This window comes from Phytophthora infestans, genomic scaffold (genome assembly GCF_000142945.1).
Source record: "Phytophthora infestans T30-4 supercont1.27 genomic scaffold, whole genome shotgun sequence".
Classification (NCBI taxonomy): domain Eukaryota; phylum Oomycota; class Peronosporomycetes; order Peronosporales; family Peronosporaceae; genus Phytophthora; species Phytophthora infestans.
In genome coordinates this window covers 1,895,366-1,919,688 of record NW_003303732.1, presented here as the reverse complement: position 1 = coordinate 1,919,688, position 24,323 = coordinate 1,895,366, and the positions used below count along the sequence as shown (strand labels likewise).

Genomic DNA, 24,323 nt, shown 5'->3' with positions numbered 1-24,323 from the left:
ACGAAGAAAAAAAACGTGGCGACATGGTATAAGGCGCGTACTCATGAACAAACATGAGCACGTCCAATCACGCTTTAATACAGAGTACTCCGTGTATAATTCATCAAGCGCGTCGTCATCTTTGCAAGTGCTCTTCACGAAGTATACACCAGGGCACCCTTCGTAGAACGTGTACGAGGCACGACCAAGCGCGTACGAATACTGAGTATATATCAACTCACACGCGTGCTCGCTGACGAGATTCGCAACCAAAATCATCTCATTGTCGTAACCGGCGTGCTGCACATTGACTTTCTTGTAGACCTCGTCCATGTATCTCCTCTCTTGCAGGCTCTGATAGTACATGATCGAGGCAATGCACTCATCCACAGCCATGAATGAATTCACCCACTCTTTCAGCTGTTTCCAGGACGCCTCCAACCTATTGTTGGTATTATTTCCAAGCGTCACCGTGTTTTGCCGCTTATGAGCACACCACAAATCTCGGCATTCGTCCCAATTCTTGACAAAGTAGGCAATAAACGGGTGTCGGTCACGCCTCGGTAGTGTTTCAGCATCGTTTGACTGCATACCATGCTCTTCCAGGTCTAATCCCGACTCTTGATCAAGTTGCCCGTCTAAACCCGACCTGTGTCCGACTTGCCCAACAGAATTTGGCGCCGCATAGTCTGAAATCTGCTTCCCCATTTCGACTAGATGATCCATATACTGGAAATGTTTCACGTACTCGGTCTCCGTCTTTGCGTAAACCAGTAGGCTTATAACACCTCGTAGCTGCTCCTTCTGCCATGAACTGAATCCGTAGTCGGACGATGCGATTTCTTCTCGCAAATATTTAAGAACGTGGAACTGGCAGAGCAAAATAGCAACGTTGGGGAAGGCCTTCTTCAACACTGACAAATCGGTGAAGTCCTTGTCAATAATGATACACTGCAACTTTGTCCATGCAGGGTTGTTAGCCGTAAATTTCTCGAGCGCTGTTAGCAACGTCGGCCATCGCTCGTTCTGTAGCAGAGAGTGCTGCACAAATTGACCTTTTCCGAACGTATCGTGGGCCATGAAGGAGAAGACCTTGTACTTCGAGCGATTTGTCCCGTGCGCTGCGTCAATCAGAAGGACTTCTGGAAATTGTTTGAAGAGAGACCGCATGTGTTTCGTTTGAAGAGTCATGCACGTGGCAATTTTCTACCATGACAATTGCACAATTTTCAGACAATAGTTAAAACCAATTATAAATGTAATAGTACCTTTCCATCCACTTCATCAACGAATATACGACCGACATTCCCGGGCCGGTCACCAAACTCTGACATCCACGTCTTCATCCGTTTTGCGCTGGAAGATGGCCCCTTTCCGTTTTCACGATCCTTCAATTTGCGAACTAGATTTTGGACGTCCTGAGCAGTTAAGTTGCTGTCCGAATTTTCCTTAATAAATTTCAAAATACTCGTCTTCTTAGCGCCCGCCTTTCGGAGTTCATCGACGGTTTGCAAGGTTTTGTTGGGGATGGAAACGCGAGTAGAAGAGTGCCCCGTGAATGCATATTCAGATAGCCGGTGGTTATGCTCCAAACGACACTTCGTTATCTTGACAGCAAACCTCTTCGAAACTTTGTCGACCACTTGGACGCACGTATTGATCTGTGGGACGTTAAAGACACGAGATGAGTCATTAGCGCTTAGCGCAATGATTATGATTCCAAAGTGGCCAACCAATTCCCAGCATGCCCAACTGAGCCGAAACTTGCCCGACTCAGCCAGAATTGCCCAACTCAGACAGAAATTGCCCGATTCAGCCAAAATGAGAGTGTTTTGGAGAGTTAAGCCAAGGTCTTACCTGTGCATTACAGCCTTGGGCCCGAGTTTCTTGCCGTGGTCGTTCGCTAGTCGCTGTCGAGAAATATTTGCCATGATGAGTACAAACAAAAGTCCGAGCGTACTGTACCCACTCAACGGGAATTCGAGGTGCCTTAGATCTCTGTACGTCCATTTTTGCGTTTCGATCAGCCGCAGTGGTGTTTGTCCGCATCCGAAAGATCTACAAAATATAGTGAGTATTTATGTGCTTTGAAGATGGCTGTTAAATGTGCAAAGTTACCTGGAACGATTGCGCTTGGTACACCCTGAGATAGTCATCAAAAGCTTTCCACGACTCGAATTGGGTCTGTTCTGGAGGTGGAGCGATAACAAGCTGTTGCCCAGCTCCATCACTCGCGCTACTAGATGTGCCGAGCATCTCGGATCCATTGGGACCTGGAGACGGCTGTAACTCACTCAAGAATCCGCTTGACTCATTCCCCTCGCTGCTGTCACTCTCGTCCGCAGATCCCAGTGGGCGCTTTTGCGCGCTACGTGCCTGCGCCGCCATATTCCTCCCGCTGGTGCCGCGCGTTTTGACTGGGGGGGATTTGTGGTTCTGAGAGGCTTTGGTATTTACCAGGTATACGCTATACGCTCGACGGATGTAAAAAAAAATCAGCACATCGGAGAGGAGCAAAAGATCGGCTAGGTGTAGGTTTGAAGACAGTCCCCATTCGGGCAAAATACTCACTTCCTAGATTAAAAGATCAACCAAAATATGAAAAAGGAGCTGCCAGCTGTTGCATTTCCTGCTAGAATTTATCAATCTCAGTGATTTTACCTACGTGGATTAGTAAACCCCGAGTCATCGATTCGAAGCGATGATTTTATACGTCCGCTCATTATATGTGTATGCATTATTATTAAGGAGCACACACCAAAGCCGCCCCGAATTAAATCTATTGGGGTAGCACTACCAGGATTAATCGCACTACCAAGTTAATCTTGGATTGAGCAAAGTTTTCGATTCCCAGGTGGGCGATTTAGTGATTGAATTTATTGCTACGTCGATCCTCGATTTTTGCACCCACTGCATGTCAAGAAATCAAAATTCGCTGGATCTGTGCTCTATTATGGAAAATTAGAGGGTTGGGCTGGTAGTGCTGCTGCGCAGCGCTAGTAGCCCTGGAAAGCCAAAGGCTTCGCACCAACTCCCTTACCACCAGCGGGGTCTTTTGTTCTCTTAAACGCTACTTTTAATAAAAACTTACAAATTCGTAGTCATTTCCAATCAGCCGGGAGGATTCGAGTGTTTTATTCTTCTTGCTGCTTTACATTTTGCAGATTTTAACACCTTATTTTTTAAACTAGACTCGAGCACTTGTAAATCGGTTGAATTTTACCGTATCTGCTCTAACAATCATATACAGATAAGATACATTACCACACTAAACTCCAGCACATCCAGAATTTGTAAATCTGTTTAAGAAGGTAATACGATTTGAGTGAGGATATCATTTTCTATCACCGGAAAGATTGTTTCTTTCAAAAGCTCACAACTACAATTTCACAGCGAGCTCACCAGCTGCGGCGACCACCGCGCGAGGGCACTTTATTTCGTCGCCGCGGCGTTGAGTGAGCTGCTGCGGTTAACTTCGCTCTACCTACATTATACTCTACTCTTCTGCTCGTCTACTTATCGTCCACTTATTTACTTATCTCCGCTCTGCTCGGGGAAGTTTTGGGCCGGTCGAGTCCACCACTACTGACGCCCGCGGCGGCTGGCCCGATACGGCCTAACGACACATACGAGCGGACTTATCACTTCGCGAAAAATACCGAGAGCTCCAAAATCACCATGTCCGGGATCCTCAGCGTCTTGATGCTGCGTCAAGTGGCAGTAGCAAGGCATTGAAACCACTGCAGCTTCTATTGAACAAGGGCTAGAGGTGGACGGATAATGCCGCCGTGGGCCTCGACAGCTTTGATTACAGACCTCTTTATAGTTGTTAAGATCTGCAAATACGATAATAGTGATATTCTAGCACAACACCTAGCCGTGTAAGAAAAGCTGAAAAAAGTAAATTTTCAAAAAAACATCTCTTGCATTTGTAAAGCAAGCATTTTTTTTTTTCGTACACCAAGGTTCTATAAGTTTATACCCATGCCAAACCTTTACTTGGAGTGAAGCCTGTGAAGTTTATACAAATTTGTAGAAAATAAAACGGCACCCCTCTTGTCCAGGTTTTATCACTCAGTTATTGTCCAGGTATACCGGCAGGTATTGTCCAGGTAGAGTTTTAACGGTTTAAATTACTCTCATTTTCTTCTTTTGATTCCTAGCCACCAGTTAGGGAGACACGTGGCAGCCCCCCCCCCACGCCCCGAGGATGGCACGCACGAACAAGACTGCCCAGATCAAGGCGAATATGGCAGAGCAAGAGCGTGTGGCCGAGGAAGCTCGTCAGGCTAACCTCGCTCTCTTGCGTGCGGCGCGTACGCGCTCAGAGAGAGCACACGCCAGAGAAAGTATGGAGACATCTCGCCCTAGTCCAACTGAAGTAGCAGAGGACAGCAATGCTCAAGAGCGAGTGGAGGAGGCAACAGAAGACGTCGCAGATGAAGGAGGAGATGGCGAGGAAGGGCAGGGAGGTGTGGACACGTCGAGTGAAGCAAAGAAGCCTACGGGCGATGAAGAGGACGATTCGGTGGAAGATGAAGAGGATGCAGAGGAGGAAAAGGTCGCTTCGGGCGAAGGGGAAGAGGGTGAAGTGGAAGAAGATGAAGTGGAGACGGAACCAACGAGAAAGCGTCGTCAAGGAAAGAAAAGAACCGTCTCCGATGTCGAAGAAGAAGAGCTGGTTCAGGTCCCTGTATTTAAGGCGCATCAGGATTCGTGGGCCTCGCTGGAGCAGTCTCTCAAGGAATACATGGAGGCGACGCGCCAAAAAATCGTGGTGAAAGAGGTGATCAATATAGCCCGCAGGAATGCTGATCTTCGGCGCCAAGTGAGGTACCAAGGGCTTCCTGACTCAGAGTTGCCTCTCGTCCCTGCAGAGATGGAACCTTATCAGCGCAAGTTTATCTGTACGCATGGGTGGTCCGAACGTGACAGATCAACGGGAAAGCGGACGTCACACAAGCTGAGTACTACCGATTGTCCGTTTCAGATGCTGGCTCAAGCTACCAAGCGTAGTGACGGTCAATGGGGCGTTGTGATGAAGCGTGAAGTGTACGCCCATAATCATCGTGTCTCCGAAGACATTTACAGGTCTTATCCAGGTATTCGCCAGGTTCCGGCGGACTCACCTTTGATGCCAGGTATTGAGCTGCTGGTTGAATCCGAAGCCGGGACCACAAGCGTGTACAACTACATTCGAGAGAACTCAAAGCACCGAGTCTCCATGGATGATGTGCACAATCTACTTCGCCGGCTGCGTAATCAAGGTAAATGTTTGGTTTGATTACATGTCTTGTCGTCTTGTTCCCCTCTAACTTGATGCGTTCGCAGGTGTGGAGTTGTCTGATAACGATGCCGTGGCTGAGATGATTATGGACTTCAACAGAGAGTCATCGGCAAATGTTTCTTCGGTGCACGAAAGTGCACGTGGAGATACCGGTGTGCTTTCCTTCACTAGTGGGCATATGCGTGCGATGTTGGACAACTTCCCCGAGGTGATTCAAATGGACTGTACGCACAAAACCAATCAGTAAGTTGCATGGTAGTAATTGGACAGGTTTATCCCAGGTATGACCAGATTTTGACCAGACTTTGTGTATGGTTAGGTACAACTACCAGCTTTTTACGATGGTTGGTATGGACCAGTTTGGCCAAGGCCAGCCTGTCCAGTATTCGTTAATCGAAACGAACGGTGACTGGCATATAACAAAGTGCTTGGATCATTTCAAGCGTGCGAACGAACACTGGCGGTTCGTCCGTATTGTGATCGTCGACAAGGACATGCGCGAAGTCAAGGTGGTTCGCAAGAAGCTTCCCGAAGCTCGTGTGCTGTATTGCCACTTTCACGTGATCAAGTGGTTGCATGAGACGATCAGAAAATCTAAGTCATACGGTGCTTACGACGAGGATGTTTTAGCGCAGATGAAACACGCCATCACCAACATGACTTACTCCAGGACAGAGGAAGACTACCATATGCACCGTGAAGAGTTTAAGAGCCTCGCTTGCCGAGATGATCGCACCGATCTGTGGGAGTATTTTGACAAAAACTGGAACGACTGCTGCGAGATGTGGGTGATGGCGTATCGCGTTGATCTGCCTCACTTCGGAAATCACACCAACAACCGCGTGGAGAGCCTATTTGGTAAGCTCAAACGGCATCTCAAAGGCCACTTTACAATGAGAGCTAGTTTGAAGGTGCTTTTGGACTACCAGCGACGCAAAGAGGAAGACTATCGGTCCAAGGTCGAGATGCCTGGCACCTTACGGGACGTGTCCTACTCAGAAGAAATGAATGTAGCGCTGGGAATGACAACACGTTGGGTGGCGGCAGCGATCAATGCTCAATACGATGTTGCTACGGATGATGCTGTTGCTAACAACTACACGTTTACCGACAATGGCACTACTGTCACTGTCAGCGGTGGTAAACGTGAGTATCTTATCGAGAAAGAGGGTTACTTGTGCGACTGTGAGTTTGCTCAGACCATGAAGCTTCCCTGCAGACACGTCATGATGTACCGAAAGCGCTGTGGCAACCCATTCATTATCCCGCTCTCGACAATTGCGCCAAGGTATGTTGACTTTGCGTCCAGGTATTGGCCATGTTTTCATCAGGTATTAACCAGGTATGTTTTTTGCAGGTGGTTTGGTCAAAGCCGGCTCTCGCAACAGGAGTTGACAGAGGTGGCGGCACCGTTTGTGGCTAAGATATACAAAGCCCATTCACAATCTGCTGGTGGAAGGGTGAGTGAAGCGGAGAAATACAGACGTGCTCAGCAGGCACTTAGTCGCATCAGTGGTGAGCTTGCGAGGTTCGAAGACGATGCCTTCGCTAGTGCGATGTCGCAGTTGGATCAATGGTGGTACAACATGAGGAATGGACAACCCACGGCAGAGCATTCTGCCCCCAATCGAGACGGTGACAACAGACATGATGATGACAACTCGGATGGAGGAGCAGGTGAAAGTGGAGCAGGGGTGGATTCTGAACAACAGCAAGATACTGAGGCTAGCGATGCGAATGCGGCTACCAAGGATGATTCCGACGACGTACCGCCCACTCAGGTGGCTGGTCCTGCGACTCAAGCAGCAGAGATGTCTACGACCGCAGCCCAACCACCAAAAATCAAGCTGAATGGTAAGGTCAGAAGGGCCGGGCGACTTAATTTGAATCGTTCGGCGATGAAAGTGAAGGCGGCGTTAGCACTAAAAGAGTACAATAACGGGATGAAACTACGCGCTCTTTTAAGAGATAACGACGTCTGCGATGTGGTGTCTACTCTATGGATGATCATGCCTGGAGTTCGCGAAGTTGGGTCTTTCCTTACTACCTTTCCAGTCAACAAGAATGGTGAGGGAAGGTCAATTCAGTGGCGCGTCGACGGAGATTACGTGCCAGATCGAGTGCGATTCCGGCTAGTCGAATCGCTTGTTGATGATGCGTTGGATAAGTTGAGGGGCGGATTGGCGCTAGATGAAGAAATTGAGTTGGACAGTGACGGTGAACGAATGGGCAGCATCGAGAGTTACGTGGTGTCAATTGAAAAAGCTGGTCAGTTCACCAGAGAGCAACTGGAAGCTATGAAATCCTTGTGGGGGCTACAAGATACTTGTCGCAATGCTGTTCTTTGCTGTACCTGGTTGAATAGCACTGTTAAACCCGCGGTCAGTGACTCCGCTTCAGCGGGTATTATAATGGGAAAGATACTGGAGTGTTGGCCGTATACACCGCTGGTTGGGTTCGGATTCGACCTGACGTACAACAATCTCTTTTGCTTTCGAGATTCCGCTTGGCTAAACGATAATGCCATGCGTGCTTTTGCGGTTTGTCTCGCACGGTACAAGAACAATTGTACAGTCGTCATTCCGCCCCCCAAAAAAGCCAAAGATGCCAAGAATGGAACCCAACCAAAGGCCACCAAAAGTCGTATCTCTACAAGCACGCTCGACAAAGTTGGTGAAAGTGTTGCCTCGCACCAATTCGTGCTTCTTCCTATCAATTTTGGTGGCACGCATTGGGATGCCTCGTGGTTGACCGAGACACCAAGGTTGTCAAGATGTACGACAGCATGGGCGGTAAGAGAAACAAGAAACGGTTGCAGAAGATGGCTGAAGAAATCCGTACTGGGCCTCTACGTGACGATTCCTACAAAGCTTTGGAAGTAACCGAGCCGGTGCAAACGGACAGTGACAGTTGCGGTGTGTTTGTGTGCCGGTTTTTCTGGACTTGCGTGAGCAGCGAATCCCCCAGCGATGTGTCCCCAGCTGGTATTACGAAGCTGAGGTGGGAGATGCTGCACGCAGTCATGAAGTTGAGGCCGCGCTAGTTATTCGTGCATATCCGTCAGTGCAACATGCATGTAGACACTAACGATTTTAATACATGGTCAATTCTTGGGCAAAACCTGGACAATGACTGTATGTGGCAGAAGTCGATAATGGTACATTCGTGGTACGCCACCATGAGCGTGAACGCCGACACACCGCAGCGGCCATCACTCTAGAAATTTTCTAAGTAGCGCACACATGATTTGCCCAGGTTTTAAAACCTGTAAAATACCTGGGTAAACGGTGAAGAAAACGATTGGTTGCGGTGAGTTCCGACGTCGACTGCCTACGATCATTTCCACTTTAGCCTAAGTCGTGCACACATGAGTATCCCAGGTTTTATACCTGAAAAATACCTGATTCGGTCATTTAAGATTCCGAATGTAAATTACCAAGTCTGATTCCGTTCTCTAAAAGGAAACCTGGGCGAAACCTGGCTCCCTAGCTGGACTATCCATGGAGAATCAGATTTCTGAGTATTTTTTCAATCTGGGAAACCTGGACGCTAAGGTCGTCCAAAATAAAACATTCTCATCTGAAATTTGTATCGAATCGATACCTACTATTGGTGTGGGCCCATAATCTCGAATTAATCCCTATTGCGTAGCACTACCAGCACGTAAGAACCAACGGTATGACCATAAGGATGGCAATAATTTATGGCCATTATGTATGGATTCGCGAAAAATGGGACGATAACCATAGCAGTCGATACAAAGTACATGTACAAGTGACACGTGCAAAGTTCTATTCCCAGTCACTAAAAGCAACTGGCCAACCGATAACAGTGCATTGAAAATGTATGTCTGTTGGTGATCGTCGATGAGCCTCTCCATCACACTTTCTGTTGTGTATATAGTGCAAATCAAGGATTATGGGGTATCTCCTTGCGGACCCCTGATCGAAGTTACCGTCGGTAACTTCGATAACTTACCGACCACCAAATGGGTGGCCGACAGCTTGGTGACGCCCACTCGGTTTTTATCTGACTGTTCGAGCGTGGAACAAGCTGAGAAAGAGAGTGAAACAGATTGCTTGCACAGTTTAAAGTATCGTAAAACAGGGGTTCTTCGGTTGTAACTTCTGTTGCCGCCGAAAACGTTAAAGGCTGTCGTAGACATCGATCCCTTACAGTATTCTGGTTTCAACAGATGAAATGCCGACATGGTCTTGAACGCGATTTCTTAGTCGGCCACGTTACTTGTCACCAGGGCGGACTATTATGTGCCAAGCAGCTTTGCCGCTCTGAACCGAGTGCGTGTGTCATCTTATTCACAGGCTTCATTCTCCATCCATACCGCCACGATTTGCAAGGTGACCTCATCCGATACCGATGATTTTTATCTTCACCCAGCGAGACCATTCACGATGTGTTAGACCACTTGCATTCCTTTCCCACACACGCTGGGTGCAAACCTCGGCTGCATGGTACGCCATGCAATTTGCGCTGTTGTCGCACGGGAGGTGCCGTACGATTTCGCGTCTGGCGCAACTTCGACGTCAACTCCTCGTCGCGATCTTTCGGACTGGCTCGCATGGACCGGCTAGAAGCTTCAACTCTTGCAGTGGTTGAAGTATCACATATTAAGACGGACAGGCGCTCTGCTCCTCCACAGTCGTCATTGTCAACGCCGCAGCGGTTTTTGTCGATTTTTTTTTGTGTGTGTGCCTCTCCATGGGTCTGCTCCTCTTTTCGTCCACGCCAAGAACTGGCGAGTTGACCATGGTAGGAAGCGGAATGGACAGCGTCAATAAGACTGTGGCTGCCCACATCGATCTGATCCGCCATCGGAGACCTACGCTTTCCATCTCGGTGGTCCCAAACTCGCCGCGCGTTCCTATTTATTGTGTAGATAGGGTGATCAACGTCCGTGTTGGATCTCATTCAATGACATCCAGACAAACCACAAGCTCGCGTGGCAATCACCCATTCCAAGTACTGTAGGCCCCTAAAGCACCACAACCGAATATCACGATGACATTCCGAATGCCAAGATGGACTTGCCAACGGCAACAGCGAAAAACCTTTTGTGTACCTTTCGCCTTGCTTTTCCATCTTGAAAAAAAAAGCCTTGGCAAGGTAGGAATTTCCACTACGCATTAGTGGGCAACCGAGGCCCGCCGCAAAGATTTCCCAATAACAGGCCGTGGTCCACAGGTCAGGTTGTGATACACGGAAGTGGAAACCATGGGTCTTGCAGTGCAAGCGCCGATTTCGGTCCATCCGCACGTCGTCCGATTGCGTGGGCTCTATTATCGAAGAATAGTGTCATGATCAAGAAAGTCGTTCAAGCCAAGTGTCAGAGTTGAAGTTAGAGAGAATTAGAATTTTACCGCTTTTGCAAAAGACAAGTCTGTCGGTAAAGCGAGGTGTCATTTTGTGGATTTTTTGTGGAATACACTAAACTGAACTCCGACGGTCTGCGCCGTCTGTCGAGCCTTTCATCGCGGTTTCACCTCCACGACAAGTGCAGTACAAACGTTGCAGCCGCCGGCGGAGACCGAGAGTCTCCGACAGAGACACCGACACACAGGCGCGTCGGTAGGCGAAAGACGCTCACGCCACTTCCGAGTTTACCACGCAACGCGCACTCTCGCGGTTTTCGCCTCGGGTTTTTCACCAAATTCACAATATTTCGTCCATGGGTAACAAGTTGGCATCGTCGGGGGAGCAGCGAGTGTCCCGAGTCAGCATATTCAACAAACCCAGACGCCGGTCGCAGTCTCCGGGCGGTTTTGGCAACTTAATGTCTCCGTCCTCTCCGTCACTGCAACAGCCGAGTCACCACAAACACAAACGTCGTTCTCGTTCGCAGAGTGAAGGTGTGACGAGCGATTGTGGCACGGCGGTCTCCACAACCGATTCGCAGCTGCCACGAGGTTCCAACTCATTTGATAAAGCCATGACCCCTTCGTTGCCACTGGACCCTACCACCGAGGAAGAAGAGCTTTCCAAAAGCTCAAGTAAAGTGAGTGAAAAAGTTGCCGACCAGGCTCGACGTATCCACGAGGCTGAGAAAATTTTGTTGGAAATTGCCAAAGAGTATGCAGCGAAAAGAGCCGCAGGACTGGTGCCCACTAAGCCTGTTCCGGCACGGACATTGCTGTGGGAGGAGATGGAGAGACGCTCACAACGTGTACGGGCAGGAGTCGGCCGACGAGGCTCGTGTCTCTTTGGTCGAGATTCCGAGGAAGGACCGTGTGGCTGCGCGAGCTACAAGAAGATGAAAAAGTTGCCGGACGGACGGGAAAACACCGGAGGCGTGTGTGAGTGTTGCAAACACGGAGCTCCGTGGCATCGACTGGCAGGAGGAACCATGACCGCCACTGGAAGCGGCGTGATGGGGATGCGCTCGTCGATGCGTTCACGGCGGACAAGCAGCCGCAACAGTCGCAGCGGGAGCGCCCCGCAACAGGCACCGATCGAGAGTTCGTTGTACTCACTCGGCAGTGATTATTATGATGAGTACGACGACGAGTACGATGAGGACGAGAGTGACGAAGACGACGAGGATATTGCCAATGAAGTAGCAAGGCCATATGGCATGATGGATGACCCGACGCCGCCACTCGTGCACACACCCGCTCGTAGCGAGGGTGACGCTCTGGATCGGAGCTCGCTCTTCTCGAACGGAGACAGCTTCGGACTGCCGCCGAGACTTTCGAGCACGAGTCGTCATCTAGATAAGCTGCTGGGCGCCATCGCAAAGTATCGTGCGATGGGCCTCTCTAAAGACGAGATCGAGATTAAGATTCGAGAGGACTTTCCGCCCACAGAGCGACTTTCGTACAGCGCCAATACTCCTCGACGAACCCGATCTAGTGGATGAGCACAAGGAGACTGTAACATTGTAAATGACTGTAGATAGCCTGCCCACGCAAATAGAAACCACAGTTTTGAAAAGGTGCAACCAGTTTCTACGAGCATCTTCCGACCTTTTGCCAAAGCTGGATGGATTGCATCTTGCAAACAGCTTGAAGTGAAAACGATGACTCAACACTCGCACTGATAAATTTCGGCCTCCGAAATCCTGTGCAGGTCCAGTTGCCACTGGAAAGTTGCGGCCACAAAAGCCACTGGTCTGTAATTGCCACCACGCAAATAGTTAGACTTCAAGATGTTAAACACACATAAAGTACTATTACTGTAAATGAATCTCAATAAGTCAGTCTCTTCTCCCTGCTGCACGAAGAGAGAGCTCAGATACGTGATCGCTCGCCTTCGAGCACGCGACAAGAGCTCTCTACTGTGTCGCTCTACATTTTGATCTTGTTGTCAGCAAGTTCCAGCTCCTGGTTCTCGAAGATGGAGGTCACACGCATGACAACAGACCATGTGATGGCCTGGCCTGGAGCCATCCTCGTGAGACGCGGGAGCACACCCTTCCACAGGGCACCGACGCCCTCTTCCCGGGCAATGACCTTCATGGCGTCAAAGAAGCCCTTGTACTTGAGCTCCTGTCCGGCCACAGTTTCCTGGGCCATCAACCGCGTCTTCAACACGTCCATAGGCGTGTTGAGCATGGGCCCGAGGGAGCCCGCAATGAGACCGTTTATGAACGTAGCGTACGTGGGCAGAGTCTTGCCGTCACCGTCCTGCTTGTCCCATACGTGGTGGTTGAGCCACGCAAAGGCCATGAAGTTGAAGGCCTGGTTGCTGCCCTGACGTGCCATGGTGGGGATGTTGCCCTTCCAGAGCGCACGGATGCCCTCGTTGCGCACAATGTGTCGCGTGCAGTCGATGGGGCCGCTGAAACGACCGACGCCCACCTCCTTTTGCATGCGAGTCTTGATGACCTCAAACGGGGTCACAATGATAACCGACTCGATGCAACCGGCAAGCAAACCGGCCGTGAAGTTGATCGTGGGGGTGATGGGCTTATCTTTGCCACCTGCAATCTGTTCCTTAAACCAGGCGAAGGAGCCAAAGCGCAGAGCGTACTTGAGCACCATATTGGTCACGAAAGGCGAGAGGCCCTTGTAGAGTGCCAGGCCGCCTTCGGTCTTATAGATTGTCTTGCCGCAATTGACCATGCCCTTGTATTGACCTGTGCGGTCCAGTTGCAGACGCGTCTTGGTCACATCCAGAGGCTGCAAAATGCAGGCTTCGGCGACACCACCGGCCATGCCAGCCATCATCTTGACGTATACGGGCACGTGGCGATTCTTCATCTCGGCACCCATGGCGTCCTTGAGCGCACTGGTGGCCAGGACCTGATCCTTCGTGTTCTTCTTCTGCATGTTGACCAGCGGAGTGTTTGTCGGCAGCATGGCTAGAGACGTGAAGTTGCTGAGTGAAACGGCGAGGTAGAACGGAGCACTGTGCTGCAGCGAGGCAAAAGGAGAATGGCTGAGCTTTTGCGAAAAAAACGTGAGCAAAAGGGGAGGACGAAGGAATTGCCTGTGGGTCAACACCTGACATCCGTGGTGCCTGAGCTGGCCAATAGTGGAGTCAAGTCTACTTGTGCGAGACAGTTTTTCCGCAATGATTGCCGCATTTATTTGGTCTTAAAACGACGTCGAAGTGCACAGACGGGGCACTTTCACGGCGAATACGTTGCGAGGCGCATGTTGACGTGTAGGTTTGTGTTGCGGCTGTGTAAGATTCGCAAGGCGGGTTTTGGTGCGGGAAATTGCGCTTCCGATAGGGGGTTGGCTTCATGGCGAGAACGGCATCACAATCGTAGCAGCTGTGCCCCGCCATATTGTCGAGGAAGCTCGGAGAGCGAGGAATTCGCAGCTCCCAGCAATCAAGGTCGAAGCCGGCGATGGACTTGCAATTGCGACAGTCGGGCGTAGAGTTCAGTGGCCGATTGCTCCGAATTGCTCACGGCGAATTCTGAAGCGTTTTTTTCGAAAACAGCATTTTACCCATACAAAGTTCTTGTACTGTAGGCCGATTCAACGTAGCATTTCGCCTATACACGTCCGTCGCATGGCGAGCACGAATATTTTCTCTTGGCTTTGGTAGGCTCTGAAAACTTCAACGGACGCAACTGGAAGTTTCAGTTCTAGTCCAGGTCGCGACGGCAGTGCGTCGACCCTGCATCCAAACAATTGACCAATAAGAGACGACGACTGCTGGCTCAACTGTTAAACGTCGCTGATTCGCAAGGCATCTCTTCAACAAAGAGGACGGGCTGGCCAGCTTCCAAGCACGTGATGACGATCCGCTTTGCGTTTACAGCAATACTTGAAGAGCTGAGTCCACTACCGGTACATATATCGTGACTAGCAAGAGCAACAAGAAGGGCGAATGAATACTGTCCCAACCGAAATGTCCTTTAGCACCCAAAGCAAAATGAGGCCGTTGGCTTTCCACCGAAATCCGCTATGTGACTGTCTATTGATTTTACTGCACCGGCTTTCAAGGTTAGCGTTCTGTGGTGACTCATCTCCGAATTCCAGAAGAATGAGGCAATTAAAATTTAGTGCGTTTGCTCCACTTACGCTAAAAGCATTCAAGGATACGCAAATAATATGAAGCGATGTCGATGTCCGCTGACACAACAATCGTCACGCTTTGACAAAGCCTAGTCGACTCCTACAGCTTAACAGCAGGCTCAGCAAGTGCACGCTGGATCAAAGGTGCGACTTGCTTTCTGGAGGCGCCCGTGTTGAGTTGATTGAACGCAGCGACGTGGTCATCGCGATGCGATTCCGGCAGCAGCAATACCTCCACTTGCAGTGAACCTTCGCTCTTAATAAAATCAACGCATTGCTTAGCTTCGTCTTCGGCTTCCTGGAAGAAGAGCAGCTGACGGTGGCGTTGTTCGTCTGGCGTCATGAACACAGTCATCACTACCAGGAACGATAGCTCGTTCTGCTTACAGTACGCAGACAAGCCTTTAATCAAGGCAGCAGCTTCCTTAGTCTTGCGCACAAAAGCCTCCAAGTCAATCAACACGGCACTGATACCGACTTTCTTAGCGACACCTGTTGCCGTCTCGAACGTAAACTCCTTGTAGTCCACTTGAAGACAATTCTCGAGCGTAAATTTTCCCCAGTGCGCAGGATTAAACTTCTCTGCCTGGAGCCATTTAAACAGAACTTCTTTCTCTGCAAACGCCGTTTCTTCCAGTTTCTCTGCCGCCTTGACGTCTCTCGGCGTCACCTTTTTCGCATTCGGGTCGAAGTTGATACTATCTAGTGCAATTACGCCCAATAACATCGTGGACAGGAGATTAAGCGCATCATTTGCCTCTGACGCCTTCAACCTCTCGGCTACGAGAGTACACGTTGATGCCACGAGTGCGTTGCCATCGGCAAAAGCCACTTCTCTCTTCTCGGCGTCTAAATGGCGACCCAGATCCGAGTGGTGGTCCACAATCTCCACCACCTGGAGCCCGGCAACATGCGGGATCTTCTTATTACTGAGTGCATTGTGGTCCATAAGCGTGACTTTCACTTTGCTCTTACAAGTAATCGCCCATGGGAACTCATCCACAAACACAAGAGCGTCAGTGTCCACGCCCAGCTCCTGGAACAGCGCAGTGACGTCGCAACGCAGCACCAATTCCTTCCTGGGGATCGGCAATACGGGTACATGCAACGTCTCATGATGTTGCTGATAGTGCAAGAAGGCGTAGCTCAGGGAACTGACGATGGAGTCGGCGTCCGCGGCCTCGTTACCCATGTAAATGTGCACCGAGGTGGGCGATTGCGTCAGAGCTGAGCGCGTGGAGCGCAAGAACTCGTTGAACACTGCAACGCTGGAGTGACGAGCAGCAGACGAGTCTGCATGCCAGAGGGACGAAGCAGAGGACATGGCGCGGAGGTGCAAACGGCCACGGAATGTGCGCAGTTGCATCCAAGATGTGGAGTGACTCGATGCTCTCGAACCGTAGTTTGGATATCGCTCTATACATGGTTCACCCTTTGTGCAGCATACCGCAACTATGTGGTGTACCTAAAAGTTCTCTGGTGACTGTGCACTGCTAAATCTAAGGCATCGTCCTTCGCTTCCGAGGTAAAGGCTTCTGTCTTGCAGCATCGATTTCTCGCCATCTACTGCACGTGTCGACGTGAAAAACCACTCGTCGTAGTCCTCTCTGGCCTCTCTATCTATCAGTATCTGTAAACCTCTCTAACGCTTGTGCTCACCTCACATCGTTCTATTCTCTGCAGGCACCACCTCAACTGTCATGGTAGACGCCGACGTCCTCGCGGGCGAAGGCGCAGAGGCGTTGAGTCTTGCCGACCGACTTCTATTGTTGCTGACAATCTTCCTGTTCCTGTTGCTAAGCGCCGTGTCTGGGCGCGTCCTCTACAGTCAGTATGCAGCCAAACGCAAGCGTCTCATCAGTACTACCACCGCCGCTGAGACTCCCGGGACTGCTCCTGCAACCAAAGCACCATACTCGGCTGTACCCCAAGCACCTCCAGCCCCAGTGAACGTTGTGGGTGGCTCCGAGTCTGCTCTAATGGAAGAAGAGGGCGCTGCAGCCGCTTCGACTGGCTCCGAGATGCGCCATCGACTGTTCCTGCTGCTGTTCGTGGCCTCCACGTTGCGTGTCTGCTCTCTAGTCACTGAAGTGGCTACACTGGAAAAGGTGACAGCAGTACCGTCTACCTCGGTGTACTGCAGACTACTCGCGTTGTTCCTGTGGCTCCCCTCCATGCTGTTCGTGTCCATGTATGGCCTCGTGTTGCTCTTCTGGGCTCAATTATGTTACGCCTGTTGGGGCAAAGCCCATCCATGGCCCAGAAGACTGTTCTTCCTGTTCAATGTGCTGTTATACGTGGGATTCGCGCTGCTTTTCGCTCTATCGAGCACGTCTGCAGGACTGTGGAGAGGCTGCGACTTGATGCAAGGAGGCGTCTACTTCGTGGGCCTCTTTGGCATTCTCTACTATAGCATCCGACTGATCGATTTCTTCCGCAATCAAAGTCCAGACGAAGATTTCTTCTTCGACTTGTCGTCGGCAGCTATGGGCAACAGCTCTCACAACCGCCAGGGACGTTCGTCGTTCTCTTTGCCACCCAGTTCGCCCAGACAACGGGTTTTACGGAGGGTACGTCAGTTATTAAGAGTTGATTATGCTTTTTATTGTGATTGACGATCTCAATTCTACTCAGATTACGGCAGTGTGCATCCTCCTCTGCGTCCTATTTGCAGTTAAAGCGGTGTATTTGATCGGGATGGGTACAGGGTACATGGAGTCCGAAGAGTCGCAGTACCGTACCCCAGTTGGTGTACACCACATCGCCTACGAATTCACGATCCACTTCTCGACCGAGTTCGTCCCCAGCGCGCTCTTGCTCTTTTTTACGCGTCAACAGAAGAAATCGACGCCCCAACGGCAACGTCTTCGCTCGTCGTCCGCCACTTCAGCGTCCGCTTCCTTGTCTGGCGGCAGCTATGGGGCGAACAATTCACGCGATAAACCTCCGACGCCCAATTACGCCTATGCCCCGACTCGCGGCATTGCGGCAAGTAACGCTTATCAGGAAGACGCTCTCCCGATGCTTTCCGGTTATCAGTATCAGGTAAGCTGTACCCCAGATTGATATGCTGTATCGTAGTTTCTAAATGGCTTGGTGGTGGTAGGCTAATCAGCGCGCGTACGGGTCAGCCAGCTCGACGTCGACTTCGACTGCAAACTTGCGCTCGAGCAACAGCAGCGGGGCTTTCTTGCTTGACAATATTAGTGGAAGTGCGTTCGGCAGCGCAGGCCCCAATACCGGCTCGAACGCAAAAATGGCATACCGTTGATCGCTAGATAACTTTAGTAACTATCGGGTAATAAGTGAAATCGGTACTACATAGTAATATCTAATACTGTAGTATTAATAGTACACTGCGCGACAAAATAAATAGACACTCATTGTTTTGCCCAAATCTCAAGTACTTCCTACTAGGAAGTACTTCCTAGTAGAGGCAGAGCCAATCGCCATAACCCCAACAAGATTTTTTTAAGGACAAAAATGAGGACCAAATTTCAGTGGCCCTGATTGATGTGTCCTGCAGATTTATAGTCAAATGCAAGGAACAAGATAAATGTTTGTCATGTCTTCTTCGTTATCCTTCACGAACTTGACTCAGTGATAATCGAATCGGCTTCACTACGCTACTTGAAATCTTGCACTCCTAAGACTGATTTCACTGAAGTTTGTCCTAAAGTTTAGGACAAATTGCTGTTTGCTCGGCTTGTCACCTTGACTACTGGCTGCAAGCGCAATGATCGTCGGCGATGCCTGTTCGTTAAGCGAACGCTTGGTGCTCGTCGATTCGGAGGATCCAATACTCTGGATCGCTTTCTGGATGGAGGCGGTGCTCTGTTTTCGTTTGACTTGGTTGACTTAAGATGGTGTGACCCCTTGCATGGGTCTGGCAGCTTCCTTTCACGATGAAAAATTTCGAAACAGGACTCGCCGTCACTCCATCTTGCTGCGCGACAAAGTGAAACATGGCAGATATCACACTCAAAGCTTGTTTTGTACCCTTTACGCGTGTGATTGCCATTTTCACTGTCGTGATTCATTTGACAGCAGATAATGCAGCATCTCTGACGTGCACCCTGGATCCGGACCTGTAGTTGAACGGTTTGATTGGATACATTATTATGAGCAGATGAAGCGACAATTGTCCCGTACCTCATGGTGATCATTACTTTTAGATAGCCGAAGATGAATCCACTCTGTGGATGACTCGAAGTGATTTCGTTTGTTGTACGCGAATGAAAGTTCCAATGTCGGTGGACCTGACCGATTCTCCTTGTCTCGAGCATCGCTAAGTGGGCGCAGAGAGCCTGCCTTCTTTGAAAGCACAACGGCAGCTTCTCGGCAAAATGCGGCAAAACTGGGGAGATTTTGCTTGTGTTTCTGATAGGCCTTGTAGCTTGTACATAGTCCTCGATTCATCAAAAAACCGTGTGACTGAAAGAATCACAGTTAGAACCCATATTCTGCGCGCGAATCGTGAGCTGCTAGCTACCTGGAATAACAGAAACGACTGGTAGGCATTGTACACTAGAGTCATGAGCAGACGAAGCCAAATTGTTGCACTAGGTGTCAGTCGGAAATGCTTGGACTTGACATTCTTCAGATATCTTGAATAGACATCGATCCCCCCCCTTGACACGATTCCACAACGCAATTAAAGTTGGCATGATATGCTTGGCTGGAGGGAGTGGGTTTTGCCGCTCGTTGATAAGTTTCACTAATGCCCTCCATAACCCCAGGGTTTGTACCAGCGTGGCTTGATCAACACAGTGTCCTAATTGCTCAGTTTCAAAGGTCTCACCACCGGCTATAGTGGCCCTGGATTATATCCAGGGCCACTCTTTCTCGTATATCCAGTGCATATACGAAAAATTCGAGCTGTAAAGCGTTCTAGCGTGGCCCCGATTTTTGCCATACTAAAATTAAGCCAAGCCGGCTAAAAGACTGTAAGAGTGTAGGAGAGCCTCCCAACAAGAGCGTTGGGTGCAGCGTGGCTCTCTTAACATCACACCACACAGCGAAACAATGGTTTCATTGCGCCAACATCTCAGTATCTTTGAGAAGAATGAACTACGTCGTCACCATCTAGCCAACCCCAAACTTAAACACGTTGACCTCCAGCAGTGGATTGGTGTGCGCTTCCACGGTGGGAAAAATTATGAATCAGCCTCTCGACTGCACGCCCAACGACAAGATTATGAAAAAGCGAAAGCCCCAACATGCATCTATCGAGCCTGAGCTCTTAGCGTTCGTCCACACCCAAGAAACCAAAGGGCTTCTTTCTGATGTTCTTCAAGCCAAGGCAAATTCCCTCGCCGGAAGTGACGCTACACATGTTGCTCCGCGACAAATCTTATGGACACTAAATATAAGGATTATTATCACTACCGACCGTAAATACATCAACGTTTTCATGACTGGCCATAAAAGTCGTTAGGGCTGACTTGGCTCACGGAGTAACAGTGTTTTTTTTTCATTCAGCTGCTTGCATAGGTCTTCTTCTTAGCAAGGGTTTCGACGACCATATCACAGAAAAGTTGTAGAGCCCAAAAAACTTGGCAATCACTAGCAATAGAGCATTATTTTGTCCCTCAATTGCACTAGTGGATCTGCCACCAAAGAGCGCATATCTACTTCCATACGACTCAACACCTTCCAATCAATTGTAATTACTGGAGTCTCTTCCGGTGTCATGGAACCGTTCCCAAATTTGGCCCAACTGGTTGGGTGAATATTACGAAGATACTGACTTACTGTTTGGTCCACCGTCTTACCATTTACTTTCACTTTGCGGGGCAAAGGAAGCGCTACTCGTATTTCTTCAAGCACCGAGTCATACTCCACTAAGGTTGTTGTTGTAATTGGAACAGCATTGACCTAACGCTTTTGATATTCGAATCGACCGCTCGAAAATGTCCGCACACGTTAAGAAAATATGCAGCGCACGAAATTTGAGGTTGATATCAATTCCCCGTTTTTGGAGCCGTAACTGCGCTTCACGTTGCTTTCCTCGGTCTGTAAATGTGACGGGGTCACACAGCACCTTGCGCTAGAGGAAGTTGGCTTCCGATAGTTTACAAACTCTCAGTGAACGGCAGTTTACAGGTCCCCTCTTTATTCAAAAGAAAGCGAAGTGACCTAATTAAGGTAGAATGTAAATTGAGTATATTTATAGGTAGATAAAGCTTGGGTTTAATACAAACTATAAGTCACCTGTACAAATGTAATGTCATCAACCAATGGACGACCTTGGTACCTAGTACCAAATATCCCGAAGTATGACGTGCCACACTTCATGTAGCCAGGGTACACTTAGGGCTACATACCCCGTTACACCCTCCCCCAGTTACGTTCGGTTTACCGACCAATCAGAATGAAGAGGCATTCGTCACAAATTTTCATTTTCAAAGTCGAAAACCATCGACTTGGGCGGCGGAGGCTCACTTCACAGTTAGAGCCTCGAGCAGCAGTCTGTGCGCTCTTCTTCTAGGTCTCCACTTCGACCGTTTACTACGCCTCGTGGCACTGCAAAGAGCGGTGCGAAGACACGCTCCAAGGCTGCTGCCGGAAAGGCGCAAGCCAAGAGCACTAAGCCTCTCGGCAAAGGCTCGGCACTTAAGGAGGCTACTCAGGTGGCCTCCGAGGCGATCGGTTCATCGGGCGACAAGGCTGTCGGCAAGCGAACAAGCAAGCGCCGCAGCCCGTCGCCTTTGGCCTCTCCCGACAATCGTCCGAGCCCTCGGTTCGTAGAACGTGAGCTCGACTCTGGCAGTGAGGACGATGCCGAGTACGCACGATGCTCCTGCGGGCTCTGTGGGAATGCACAGACCAGTGCCCAGTGAGCACAAAGATGACAGCGTGCAGTCGCTCGCTAGTGATCAAGGTGATCACAGTCCCAGGACTTCTGTGCGCTCCGAGAGTCCGGCCGTCAAGGCTAAAGGCGCTCCCAAAGCCGGTGGCGATAAGGAAGAGAATCCTCGCAAACGTCTCTCGCTTGTCGAGGGTCTTGCGCGTGCTAAGGCCTCTAAAGACGAAGGCGCCAAGCCCTCAAAGAAGCGTACAGCCTCTAAGTCTCCACTCCGCGAGGAGAAGGAGACTCGTCGCTCCTATCGGAGTATCTTCGACTCCTCGGATGAAGAGGAGGAGAAGGAGGAAGAAGAGGAAGAGGAGGGTGCTATCGTTGAGCCCCGGGAGGTCTCGAATGACCTCGACCGGCAGCAGGAGGATTTCCAAGCTGCCCAGCGTGTGCGTGGGGGTTCGGTGGTGGCACCCGTCAGCCAGGGAGCTGCTATCAACTCAAGAGGGTATTGGCTTCCCGAGGAGAGCTCTGGAGCTGACCTCTTCCTAGAGACTTCACGACTTGTCGTAAGAAGCCCGAGACCCGGGGGGGGGGTCTCTATCCTCTTTGGGGATACCCCTGGATTCTGCCCGAGAACTGTCCCACCTGGAGTTCCTATGAGGACATGTTCTGGGCATGGGTGGAATCTCTTAAGTACTCACCCACGGAGTTACAGGAACTCCATGAAGATCAGTTGCTGTCCCGCATCCTGGACCAGCGTGATCTTCGTGTTCGGTTTGCCCACTTGGTCAGCCAGCGCATGCTGCCAAGGGACATCCTGAAGCGTGCGGCTTCTAGCGCTCACGATGAGCGCGGGTACGGAGTGTATTCAACGTCCGTACACCGTTCGGGAAAGAATCCCCGGACTACTTATGAAGCTGCCTCCGCTTCTGTTCCCAGATTGCGACAGCCTTTGGGCAGTTAATCAGGAGCCATTCAATCGGCCCCCACGAGTTCTCGGAGTGGGCATAACCCCTCCACTTCACGAGGAGCTGTTGCTTACCACGACGCCGTTGCTCCAGGAGGATCCGCTCCACGTGGAAGTGAGCTTCTCCATTCCGGTCAAGCAGGGGCGGAGGTGCCCTCGTACGAGTACGAGTACTCGGCGCCTCCTGAACGCCACTCTCGTCCGAGTGCTCTGGCTGCGGGTCCGACACAGGGCCCTGAGGCTGACCGCCACCGTCAACGTGTCCTCGTGCTTGAGATCGCACTTGGCCCTGGGACTGGCGATGATGCTGCCGCCCAGGCCGGGAATCAGGGCGAGCTCGCTCGTCTTGCGGGCCGCCTGGACCTGTTGGAGCGAGAGGTCGCGAGTCTGCATCTGCGGGTGGATCGCTGGGCCTCTTCGTCCGATCTCGACGAGGCCTTTCGCATGATCCGACGGATCAAGGCTCTGTTGCCATGTCCGTAGCCGCCTGCGGCACACTCCCAGACGTACGCGTATGGTGCGTACCCGGCGTATTCAGCCTACTCGGCGTATGGCTCCGGGGTCCGTTCGTACGGAGCCCCTCCGGCGTACGGTCTTGGCCGCAGCCTTGCCGTTCCGACCGAGGATTGGGTGCCTGCTCCGACGCCTTCGTCGACGTCTGTGACTGGCCCTCGCTTCGAGGAGCTGGTTCAAGGTGGGTCTGCAAGTCAGCAACCCCCTGCGGATCAAAGTACCGCTTAAGACGTCCAACATAGAACGTCGGGTGCGTCGTCATTGACTTAGGCAGGTCGATGGTGTACGACGCACCATGTCTGGCCAGGACTGCAAATGGTCCGATGAAGCGGTGCTTCATCTTGTTGCTGCCGACAGAACTGACGGTGTTAAGAGGTAGGTTCCTCGTGTCTAGCAACACTAAGTATCCCACCTTAAATATACTTAAGTTTCCTCTTCAATGTTTGTCGGAGTACTCCTTTTGTTTATCTTGGGCCGCTGCCATGGCATCGCGGACCCTGCTGACAATGCTCAGCTTGGTATACATAAAGGATTCCACTTGTTTCCGCAGCGAAACTGGTCTCACATCCGAGACCTGGGAGGAAAGAGCTTTCCGAGCCTCTCCCCACTTAAAATCGACTTCTCGAAGAGTGAGAGGCACTCTGGGGTGACGGAAGCCGTTCAAGTAGAACGGCGTGAGCCCCGTGGACGCGTGCACCGCGTTGCTGAGCGCAAACTCAACAACTGGAAGCTGCGTCGACCACGTACGTGGTGCTGCCGCGCACACACTGCGCAGAGTGTCCTCGAGCACTCGATTGACGCGCTCTGTCTGGCCGTCTGTCATCGGATGGTCCGCAGTGGACATCTGCAGACGAGTTCCCAGTAAAGGAAACAGCGTTTTCCAAAACGCAGCCGTGAACCGCGGGTTTCGGTCCGAGACAATCGTCTCCGGGAGACCGTCATAGCGTAACACGCCATCGACGAACAACCTTGCGGTTTGTTCGCCCGTAACAGTGACGGGAACTGGAGCAAGATGTACCATCTTGCTCAGCCGACACACGAACACCAACATTCCGGTGTTGCCGCGCCCGTCGGCGGGAAACCCAAAGCTGAAGTCAATACTCATCGACTTCCAACAGTCAGCCGGTACGGGCAGGCTCTGTAGTAGAGCCGGAGAGTGCACTGCGGGTTTGACCTGCTGACATGTTTCACATGTCTTGACGTATCGGGCGATCCACTTGTACATGTGGGTCCACCAGAAGGCCGGAGAGACCGACAAAAAGGTCTTCTTGCGGCCCAAGTGGCCGCTGG

At 50.7% G+C, this 24,323-nt stretch overlaps 5 protein-coding genes across 5 annotated transcripts; 3 read left to right on the top strand and 2 right to left on the bottom strand.

Moving 5' to 3' along the window:
• Positions 1-7,164: 7,164 nt before the first annotated feature.
• PITG_12856 (uncharacterized protein) lies at positions 7,165-8,309 on the top strand (the record flags this gene model as incomplete). The annotated part of the gene is made up of 4 exons (XM_002900184.1): positions 7,165-7,477; positions 7,532-7,635; positions 7,687-7,842; positions 8,040-8,309. The coding sequence occupies 4 exons, from the start codon at positions 7,165-7,167 to the stop codon at positions 8,307-8,309; spliced, it is 843 nt and encodes a 280-aa protein (XP_002900230.1).
• Positions 8,310-10,952: 2,643 nt separating this feature from the next.
• Positions 10,953-12,140, top strand: PITG_12855 (uncharacterized protein; the record flags this gene model as incomplete). The annotated part of the gene is made up of 4 exons (XM_002900183.1): positions 10,953-10,988; positions 11,088-11,190; positions 11,257-11,746; positions 11,846-12,140. 4 exons carry the CDS (start codon positions 10,953-10,955, stop codon positions 12,138-12,140), a joined length of 924 nt encoding a protein of 307 aa, XP_002900229.1.
• Positions 12,141-12,567: 427 nt separating this feature from the next.
• Positions 12,568-13,581, bottom strand: PITG_12854 (Mitochondrial Carrier (MC) Family; the record flags this gene model as incomplete). The annotated part of the gene is made up of 1 exon (XM_002900182.1): positions 12,568-13,581. One exon carries the CDS (start codon positions 13,579-13,581, stop codon positions 12,568-12,570), a length of 1,014 nt encoding a protein of 337 aa, XP_002900228.1.
• A 1,273-nt stretch (positions 13,582-14,854) lies between these two features.
• Positions 14,855-16,078, bottom strand: PITG_12853 (uncharacterized protein; the record flags this gene model as incomplete). Its single annotated transcript, XM_002900181.1, has 1 exon — positions 14,855-16,078. The coding sequence occupies one exon, from the start codon at positions 16,076-16,078 to the stop codon at positions 14,855-14,857; it is 1,224 nt and encodes a 407-aa protein (XP_002900227.1).
• A 357-nt stretch (positions 16,079-16,435) lies between these two features.
• On the top strand, positions 16,436-18,117 carry PITG_12852 (uncharacterized protein; the record flags this gene model as incomplete). Its single annotated transcript, XM_002900180.1, has 4 exons — positions 16,436-17,230; positions 17,297-17,324; positions 17,389-17,799; positions 17,861-18,117. The coding sequence occupies 4 exons, from the start codon at positions 16,455-16,457 to the stop codon at positions 18,023-18,025; spliced, it is 1,380 nt and encodes a 459-aa protein (XP_002900226.1).
• Positions 18,118-24,323: the final 6,206 nt, after the last annotated feature.